Below are 10772 nucleotides of genomic sequence, written 5' to 3'. Positions count from 1 at the left end.
TCTCTTTAGGTAGAAACTGTATTATTGTTATTAACTAAGCAGATTTGTTTTCTCGACAAAGGTTCGACAAAGCACTTAAAGATTTTCAAGTATCATTGTTTATCAAACAATATTACTAGCATCTGAAGTATCCCAAATGTAAATGCCTCACACAATAAGTTTTGCTACCCAATTAAATGATACATATATCTAGATCTCGACATCTTCTGTCTAAAGTGTTTTATATGCTTTTATTCAGAAAGGCGTTGGTCGTTTGTGCAATTCAGAGATATTTCATCACAACGAACTCTTAAAGTCCTTTCCGCAAAAAAATATACCGGGGATTTTTTCTAGAAAGATTTTGCTTGTCACTGGTTGGTTAATTTTGTTTTGAATTGGTTTTATCAGATTAAATGACCATGTCACATTTAAGAATAGCTACATGGGGAAATCCATAGCATGGATGTTGCTTTTAATAAGTATTTACCCGTACTTTAAAAGGACGAGCACATGTGCGTATATTTGTTTGCTCGCCATGTCGTCTACAATGGAGAAACAACGCTTAAGGAGAAAAAGGATGGTGGATAATAAAATACGACTGTTAAATTTTTACCTTTCCTCTGGAAGGGACTTTTTTCAGGAAGTTTTGGAGGTTTATACGTCTCCTGAGCGTTTATACAGAGCGGTCATTCAGTCCGAGTATTTCTCCAGTCTTCCTCAAGAAGAACAAGAATCGTTAATCTCACTTGACACAGAAAACACATTTTGTAACCTGGAGTTGGATCAGCTGTTTGAATTGTTAAAAAGATTCACAGCAATAAGACAACCTGATTGTTCTTGGTGTGGAAATTGTCTCTCTGGACAGTTTGAACAGGAGCACGTGGGAGAAAATATAGAGACTTTGATGTCAGTGTGGAATGTGGTCAACAGATCGTTTACAGTGTCGGATGAGCTGTATAATAGATGTGTGGGGACACTCACGGACATCGGGGATAACCTTGTAAACCTTTTTGCTTTTGGAAAAGGTTTTCAGGAATCAATCAATCGGGATTTGGGTGGAAAAGGTAGATTTCATTTTTGATCTTTAATTGCTTAATTTTTGTGGGATGATTGTTTGATGGATAACACAGGAAGTAAAAAGAGGAAGAAATTCTAATGAATAAAATAAACAATTAAAAAAAGAAAAACTTCCTTATTGCTTGAAAAATTCCACTATATTTTTAGAATAAGTCCTTTATGTTCATGAAACTTTTTTATATTGCATGGTTCAATGATTCTTTTTTATGCCACCGTAATCGAAGATTTGGGGATACACAGTTTTTGCTTTACCTGCATGTCCATCTGTCTATCTGTCCACGAAAACTTTAAATTTGCTCATTACTTTTGAATGGATGGGGCTCTGCATATGACTTTTATATTTCACAGGTGTATTCCTTGTGCCAAGACCATTCTTTAGGTACCACCAAATTTGAACTCTTGACCTTGGACTTCGACCCACTTTTACAAAAGAAGATGGGGGGATAAGGCGGGCAGAATGCCTATAGCGGGACAGATAAGAAGTGAAAATTCAATCTCAATTATATCCAAATTTTATTTCATATTTCACCTAATATTAAAGTATACTTAATGTAAAATCTCTATAATTTACAAAAATCTCACAAAGACAGAAAATATTCGCCAACGAAAAAGCATACACAGACTAAAAAGAACAAAAACGATCATTTTTTCATATACTTTGACAAACTTTTTCAATATGAGTGGGTCTTCGCTCCATTTTTATACCCCCCGCTTGAAAAGCGGGAGGGTATATAGTAATCGTTAATTCCGTCCGTCCGTCCTTCCGTCCGTCTGTTACGCTTTGGGGTACCCATCTCTTATCCGCAACTCCTCTCATACCACTGAATGAAATTTGATGAAACTTTCATAGATTCTTTATTACATATTGCCATTGTGCACCTCCTATTTTACTCTCTGATCCTACACATATTTTGGGTTTCACGGCCACAGCAAAACATGGACTTTGCCATTATAACTATATGGAGGCGGGGGTATCATTTAGTGAGCTCATCGCTCACAGTACCTCTAGTTTTTATACCCCCCGCTTGAAAAGTGGGAGGGTATATAGTAATCGTTAATTCCGTCCGTCCGTCCGTCTGTTACGCTTTGGGGTACCCATCTCTTATCCGCAACTCCTCTAATACCACTGAATGAAATTTGATGAAACTTTCACAGAATCTTTATTACATATTGCCATTGTGCACCTCCTATTTTACTTTTTGATCTGACACATATTTTGAATTTCCCGGCCACAGGAAAACATGGACTTTTTCACCAGTTATAACCATATGGGAGGCGGGGGGTATCATTTAGTGAGCTCATCGCTCACAGTACCTCTAGTTTTTAAAGATAATCCTAAAAGTTTGCGATAAGATAAATATTTTTTGGTTTACAAAAAAAATGGAGCGAAGACCCACTTACTCTTAAAAGTACACTTTTATGACAACACATTCGTATCTTTCCGAGAAATACTTCAAGTCCATTAAGTTAAGGGTCATATCACAAACATGAATGAAATGCCCCTAATCATCATGAGCCATATCGCATAGTGGTTAGCGCGTTAGCCCCAAAGCAGAATAATACATCGGTATTTTATTGCTGGGGTTCGAATCCCACGTATACCATCTAATATTTTTTATATATGAAATTTTTTAAAGAGATTTATTTTCTCTCAGAAAAGGTTTTCTTCTCAATAATTTCATAAATTTCAATAATGAGGGGTAAATTTAAATACTCAATTTACATATCAAATGTGATTTCTTAATATCTGATGCCATAGGCATTCTTTCCGCCTTATCCACCCATCTTCTTCACATTACTTTGACCTTGGACATGACCTTTGAATGGTTAAGACTATAGGGCTCTTGTAATTCACATATCTAATCCTTGTGACAAGACTTTTTCTTAAAAACTAACAGCTGTGACCCTTCGGCCTTGGCCTTGAGTTTGACATACCTTAATAAACTTTAACATTGCCAAAACATTTGAACAAGTGGTGGTAGGGCTTGTGAGAAGGCCTTACTTTGGGTAACAACACATTTGATTTGCATTTGAGAAAATTTAACCTTCGCTATGATGCCATACGGGGGCATCTGTGTTTTACAAACTCATCTTGTTTTAATTTCTTTTAGTGATAAAATATTTTACATATCTGTAACTCAAATTTTAAAAGAGAAACAGAAAACAAACACATTACAAAGATATCTATCTTTATTTAATTCTATTTCAGGTACGCGTCCCTCCAACCTTCGTATTGTAAACCATGGACAAGGTGTTATCGTGCAAGTCGGGAACAATAACAGTTGTGTCTTGAATGTTGAAGTTTTCGATCACACACAAGCAGACGGCCAAACCAGCTGTGAATCCAAGGATCTTGTTAAGATGATTCTCCACATGGAAACCTCCCCTGGAATCTACGTCGCCCACATAGAAGAGCAGGTCCTCCGGTCGCTGTCCGGGGAAAAGCTGCAGACTGTCAACGCTGTTCTAAAGGACAAGTTTGGTGTAGAGATCGTGGTTCAAAGAAAAGGCTGCATAGTTCTAGTGCTGCGCAGAATTAAAAACTTCTCTACCAGACGTCTGTTAGATACCTGCTTTTTGGAACAATTCTTGGTAGCTTTATTCGGTTTCGCTGGAATTTCCAGTGAAGATATATCTGCGATATCTTTCCGCATCGATATTGCTATGGGAGATTCTGATGACGTAGAAAGATTTCAAAAGACACGTGGTACGTACGATATTCTGATAACCATGAGACAGAGAAAACGAGAAATTGGATTATTATATTTACCATTTTTGTATAGAACAAATATTTTCAAGTATGAATTTAACAAATTCAAAAGAATGAAGAATTTTAATGACAATAATATGATCCGCCAAAAGCTGTATGTATTGTAATTTACTGTTAAATCTTTTTTGTTTACATTTGGTATGATTTGAATTTTTAATATAATCTTTTGAATCTCTTTTCAAAATATAATCACAGACATTGAGTTGTTCCTTTCTCCGGCCAACACGGTGCAATCTTTATCTGTTGAGAGAAAGAAAGACTTGGTGTCTGCCATTGTATCGGGTGCAGCTGGACAGGATATCGGGGGAGTGAGCGGAGAACTTCGAATCCATGCAGAATTCACAACAGATTCCAAAGCGGATGAGAAACACCAAACTCGTAAATATTTAACATTTAAACGACACAGCCTATATCCCTGATGTTAATTATTTCATGAAATATTTGAAGTATTGGTTTGTATACTTGAACGTTTTGGTTACCTTTTTTACTAATTAAAACATTTTTTCTGAAGGTGGGATGATGTTTGACAAGCCTCTTCCTCTAAGAGAACCTCTGAAAGAAAATAGTTTCCTAAAACAGGATTGGATGGAGAGTATGAAAAGTAAAAAGGACTCAGGGAATTCCACCGAAAAATCAGCATCAAGAGTGAAAGATTATAAGCAAGCAGATCCCAATGAGACTTTTAATGGTGGATGTCAAGACTTAAGTTATTTGCCAGAGAAATCAAGGGCAGTGGTGTATTATTTGCTTTCACTCCTTCTCGTTGTCATTATGATGTTGTGCATCCTTTGTTTTGTATGTCTCCTAGGAAAGTCTGCTCTCACATCAGATGTTCATCCTTCTAAAAGTCTATCCAATCTCTCCCAATCGCCCGTACAGAAGATGGTTATAAGGAATTACACAAAAGGACAAATTGACAATTTACTGCAAAACACAAACAAAACGGATCTGGAATATATAGACTTGAGTTTCAACCAATTACAATCAGTGAACTGGACGTCATTAAGTCGGTTTTCCAAGCTTAAGCATCTCGATCTCTCGAGCAACAGACTACAACATCCAAGAGGAATAAAAGACCTTCAGTCATTGCAAACTCTTGAAATGGCTTTTAATTTTATAGAAGAGATGAGCGTGATACATAACCAGTCTAAGTCCAACCTCAGGGTTTTAAACCTACAACATAACAGAATTTCTTCTCTGAAATCCACAGATTTCTCTAACTTTCCGTATTTGGAATATTTAGAATTGTCAGAGAACCCAATTAAGACATTTTCTCTGAATGCATCCATGTTATCTTCCTATATTGAACAAGTGCTGTTCAATAGATGCAGAGTAAAGTTTAATTTGGTGACGGTTTTAATCGATTGCAATGTGTTACCTGAAGACAAGATTTTAAGGGTACATGAAAGGAGAGTTGGGCTTTTGAAGCGCGATAACTCCAAAATATTTCATTGAATTCTTTTCAGAATTGCTTTATAGTTCTTGATGTGCTAAAGTATTAGACATTTAAAATCTATTATTTTCATGACGTTCATTTAAAATTTCAGTTATTAAAAGATATTTAAATGCATGTACATACACTTTTAATTACTTGTATTATGTATGTATCAATGGTAATACATGTAGCACAATTCTTAATTAAACTATTGAAACATCATTTTCCTTTATAATAAATCAGGTGAAGATGTATGCTTTAATAGCTTGTTTTACATGCATTTACATATGTTTGAAAGTATTTTCATAATTTGCCTTATGTTGTCATAGTAATTATGAAATAAATAAGTCACCGGAAGTGACGTGCTGTTCAGTTTACCCGAACTTCACTGTGTCATTTTTTTTTTATTCAAAATTATTGATATAAGTATCATAAAGCAATAATTCATCTTATACACGACCCCCACGATATTTGTAATATTTTCTCTGGGATACAAGGTGTCTGGAGAAACCTGCCTTCTCCGACAAAACATCTTAGTCATCGTTATCAGGGAAAACAGTGTTAGTCATTCTCTTGATAAGGTTTTCAATTGGCAGCGCTATCTTATCAAATTAGCCCATTTGTAAAGTACATGTGAAAATATAACACATCACCCAGGCTTTGATAAATTCAACAGCGATAGTTTATGTTTTATCGTTATTTTATTTTCCTGAAAATGTTTTACAGTCAATTTACAATTCCAACGTTTTTATTTTGATTTTATAAGCAAAGAATTATTTTGTTACACACATAAATTGATGCATTGAAAAGAAAATAACATCGACTGAATGTTGAATTGGAATTGTGAATATTTTTGTTAAAAAAATAATCTTATTGTGAAACACTGATGCCAACGTATGACATTAAGAAAAGATAGACAACATTCCAAAGTCAAGGCCATAGAGTTAAAAGGATTGTATCCAAAAAAAGTATTGTAACAAGGAGCACACGGATGCATAATGAAAGCACTAGTAGCAACAATTCAAACGCTGGGCCTAAGTTAATGAAAAATGTCATAATCCAAAATAAGAAATTTGGGCACCGGTAAAAGGGTTTTGTTTCAAGATATAAGTTTGACAAAAGTAGGCCAAACTCCAATAATTGTTGATACCCAAAGAAGGGTTTGTTAGAAAGGAATCAATTTGGTGCAATATGATAGTCCGAGCAACTATCGTTTTATAGTTAAGGCCAAGATTAGAGTTTTTTGCGTAGAAACTATAAACAGACAAACAAATAAGTGGATAAAACTAATTATATAATTCCGAATCTTCGATTATGGAGACATAAAAAACGAGAGGAATGAAATAACAGAATCGCTTTCATCTGTATGTGGGGTATATATTTTTCAATTGATTCGATGCGCATGCCCTACCTGTGAACATTTTATAAAACGAGGTAAGTTATTGACAAAACAAGTTGTTGAAATAAGAATATCAGCAGTCACGTTTAAAATCGTCATTTCGTCAGTTCTATGGTCGATACAATGGCCTTAACAGCAAATACAATCTATTATTAATTTAAATGATGACTGACGTTTTTCATACTAATTGTTCGGCCATTATTACACACTCCTGTCCGCCGACCTGCAGGCGGTACCAGATTGCCTCAACCTATTTACACACTGAATTTTCGACCTATTTTCCCGTTATTTCCCGATCATGACAAAGGACACACGGCAGAATGCTCACTCCTCCATTGAACCTGATCCCACCGGGTCCTTGTTCTGCTAAAAAATTTCTTTTGTTTAATTAATGGACTTTTTATTTTGAATACTGTTCGTTATCTCCACATACTTCATTTCATTTGCAAGTTACAATTTCTTGCAAACATAACCAGAACACACCAATTTGAATTGTGAAATAATAATCAAACTTTTAAGTTCACATTAAGATTTCTATAATAAATATAGAAGATATTTCATTTATAACCACGTGATTTTTACCTTTCATCTCTGCTCTCTCCAGCGGTGCGGCATTGACACTGCAGGATTTCAACTAGTATATTTTATTACACTAGCACGCCTCCTTATAATTATCTGATAAATATACTATTACTGCGTCGCAAAAACAGTCATCGCATATGTAACCATATTTAAAAAAAAACGAATCATTGTTTATAATAATTTTAGATGAAAAAAAAGTTGAAAATCAAAAATTTCAAAAAATTGTTTAAGTAAATTTATCTAAGTTTAGTCCTTATACTATGAAATGTCGTACATTTGCTTATACATGACATGATGTATTTACATTTGTAGTACTTGTATTATCTTGTCGAAATTAGCAAAGAGGTTAGTTTACTTTTTCTGCAAAATAATTATTTTCAAAATAAACACTTCACTTTAAAGCCCAGACAGAAAAAATATACAGAAAGAGATAACTTTCAATGTCACTGCATTTAGTTAAATGAATGAGAAATCAGAAAATTAATTCAGAACTGCAAAAACCACAGAAACCCACTTGAGAGCTCGCATTAGCTTGGCATTGAGGGAGAGGGTTATCACTTGCGCGATCCTGCACGTGCAGAAATAACGGAAATGAAAACTTGTCATCTGTACTCAATATTTCTTACATGATATATTTTATCAACTCGCGTTTTAAATTATGAATATCAGGTCAAATATCACCAGGAAGTCGAGGATTGGATCTTCGAGAAATTTAGGAAAGGTCAAATGTACCCTGCCAACGTTAAGTCGATTTTGTGTAACACTGTGTAGTAATAAAAACATAGAAAACAATGTCTTCTGTTTGAACGAGACAAGATGTTAGTCAGTCTTCTGCTATGTCGAGTTATGTCATTTGTCTAGAATTTCTACAAAACAGCGGAATCCTAACACACATCTCAGTAGAGGAATGGACTTTCCTGTAGGACAAGATCAAGTGATTGCATGGCTTTTGTTATAAGTAAATCAGACTTGTTACGAACATAACGACATCTGGACTGTCAAAGAGAGCCTCATTAATGCTCTATGTCTTTGTCATATTTATATTATCTAACGCAACATCAAAAGACCTCTCTCCTCCCGGAAAATTACACAGGGCGTGTGCTGTAAATACAGACTCCTAATGTTTCGGGTATGCAAGAGTCTGCAGTCTGGAACCGAGGCCTGCAAAGTGATATAGGTGACCTAGTGTAAAAGCATACTCTTGTTGTGGAAAGTCGACACCCAATTCTGACACCCATAATTATGTCAATTCTTCATTGTTAATTAAGACCAGAGGCCTACATAAGTATCGCCTTCCGAGATTGAGTAGATTTTTATGCTTACAAGACGAGCTGATGTTGACTCGTGCAGCAATGGCACGCGAGAAAACATGCGAGTAAATTACCCTTGTCTTAATTTTATACAATCTTCGTACAGAATGTTTGCAAAAATCCATTATGCAAGTAAAATCGCGGTGAACACGTGTTTCTCATAAAGAGCGTGCGTAAAAAGTGTCTCCCAGCTTTAGCTGTCTGTGGATAGTTTTTGAAGCCATTGAAGATCACTTTTGTGCATGTCTGCTCGTACTCGATCCCGATCTTTAACAGGCGTCATCAGTATATAATACGACCTCTCGTTCCCACGCTATTGTAAACAAACATTATGCAGAACTTTTTGCACAGTGGTTCAAGAAAAACGTGGAAGATGCATTCCGTCAATAGAGATTTCCTCATTTATGTTTTTTGTGTAAAATATAAACAGCGGAAGTTATTCCGTGATTTGACAGCTGTTTTTTTTACACTGTTCTTCGAGAATATGGTCTTGGAAAAGTGCCTACTACACATATTATTTCTACGCAACCGTGGGAATAATGGAAAGGAAGTGCTATTTCATTCATAAAATAAAAATAATAATTTATATGTCAGATTTATCCAAGTTTCATTTTTTAAATCAGTTTCATTAGACAAGCATATATTGCTGTCAAAATTTTAAGGGTTGCCTATGAGCAGAGTATACTTTGGTTAATTATTCTAAATCGTCATAGAATGAAATTATAAAAGGGAACATGTGTTATTAGTATAGTTTGACGTTCAGCGAGCAGCACGACCATTTAAAGATTCCTGGTAATTATAATTATGCAATGCTCAGCATTTCCACTGCCTCTGTTTTATGTTTGTTACTGAACGGGACAGACGACCTTGAAATGTAATTCTGATACAAGACTCGTTCTTGTACAAAATAGGAAAACGCTTCTTCTTCCCCGCACAGGTCACAAGCTTGTGTGTTTAACACGAACACATGGAATATTTTTCAATCATAAATTGTCAGAAAGATCCCTCTTCTGAAGACGTTTGCTGTTATAAATGACACAAGCGACTCGCTACCATTGGCGTGTTCCAAACATTGGGGCCGCTTAGTGTCACAATTAATCATTTGTTTATCTAGATTTTCGGCCACAATTACCGTAGCTAGCATCACTTCACACATCGACATGCTGCAGATCTTCTGCCGTCCCACATGTACGATAGCATCTCACATAAACAAAGGAAACCGTCCAAAAGTGCCAGATTTTATTCTTGGGAAATTTTGAGAAACGTATATTTTCCTTCTGATAGAGACATTGCTTCGAAAAAATTATTTATGTTTGTTAATAATCATAATAATTAGAAAAAAATGAGCATGTAAAAGACGAAAAGCTAACATCAAATCAAAAATATATGTACAGTGTATCTTTCAGAACTTTTTCACGATGTAAGAAATAATATTATGGAGAAGTAAAGACTACAGGATTTGCTTTTCATACAAAATGTCGATGCCTTCAAAAAGAGTTGTCAAATTGGCAGAGGCCAAGCGCACCAAACAAAAGGGTAAAAATACGTTTCAATAAATATACATGTATAAAAATAGAAAAAACAACAAACTCCAAACTGCATACACGACGGTCTCTCCAGCAACCGATCTGTCTGCATGGATAGATTTTATTGGTCGGTTACTACCGTATCTACTGTACAAGTATATACCGAACAGTAGATAAGGAAATATTTGAAGAATTGATTTAATGAAAATACTCATCAACAAAAAAAAAACAATTGTATCGAATACTCTGAATGTAAAATATATAAATGTTTAGCACCTTAAAAATAACTTACTTGAGTAATGTATAGTGTACAGGACTTTAAAAATATGGCAAACATGGAAAATTAAAAAAAAAGTAATAAATAAAATTATTTCAAAATAAATATGCAACACACAACACTCCAGACAGAATAAATAAAAATAAATAATCACACATCATTTAACTCACTTATAAAGCACTTTGGGTTGACAAAAAAATGCACGCTCTCAAAAAAATTCGTATTATATACAATGAAAATGTCAAAATCATTTTTTTTTTTTACATCTTTTGAAGCACTTGGATGTTAAATATGGACTCACAAAAACAGTCATTTGCATGTAGAAGGTTATAAATAGGCGAATTGATTTATTCAAACAATTACAAACATTTCAAAATATGAACCAGTAATTTACTGGAAACTTTAAAGAAGTTATTG

The 10772-nt window shown here is 34.7% G+C and overlaps 1 protein-coding gene across 1 annotated transcript; it reads left to right on the top strand.

The window, feature by feature from the left end:
- The first annotated feature begins 241 nt into the window (after positions 1 to 241).
- Positions 242 to 5411, top strand: LOC134229108 (uncharacterized). Its single transcript, XM_062710827.1, has 4 exons — positions 242 to 1043; positions 3266 to 3763; positions 4022 to 4204; positions 4338 to 5411. Exons 1-4 carry the CDS (start codon positions 422 to 424, stop codon positions 5279 to 5281), a joined length of 2247 nt encoding a protein of 748 aa, XP_062566811.1. The 5' UTR covers positions 242 to 421; the 3' UTR covers positions 5282 to 5411.
- Positions 5412 to 10772: the final 5361 nt, after the last annotated feature.

This window comes from Saccostrea cucullata, unplaced genomic scaffold (assembly GCF_032062105.1).
Source record: "Saccostrea cucullata isolate Sc308-1 unplaced genomic scaffold, CSIRO_AGI_Scuc_v1 ctg405, whole genome shotgun sequence".
NCBI classification, from domain to species: domain Eukaryota; kingdom Metazoa; phylum Mollusca; class Bivalvia; order Ostreida; family Ostreidae; genus Saccostrea; species Saccostrea cuccullata.
This window is presented reverse-complemented; position numbering and strand designations above follow the sequence as displayed.

Excerpts from the sequence above, each read along its gene's own strand:
- LOC134229108 (XM_062710827.1), top strand. The coding sequence starts at position 422 with ATGGGGAAATCCATAGCATGGATGTTGCTTTTAATAAGTATTTACCCG. Across the intron at positions 3,764-4,021 it reads AAGATTTCAAAAGACACGTG|ACATTGAGTTGTTCCTTTCT; the intron begins GTACGTACGATA and ends ATATAATCACAG. Across the intron at positions 4,205-4,337 it reads GGATGAGAAACACCAAACTC|GTGGGATGATGTTTGACAAG; the intron begins GTAAATATTTAA and ends TTTTTTCTGAAG.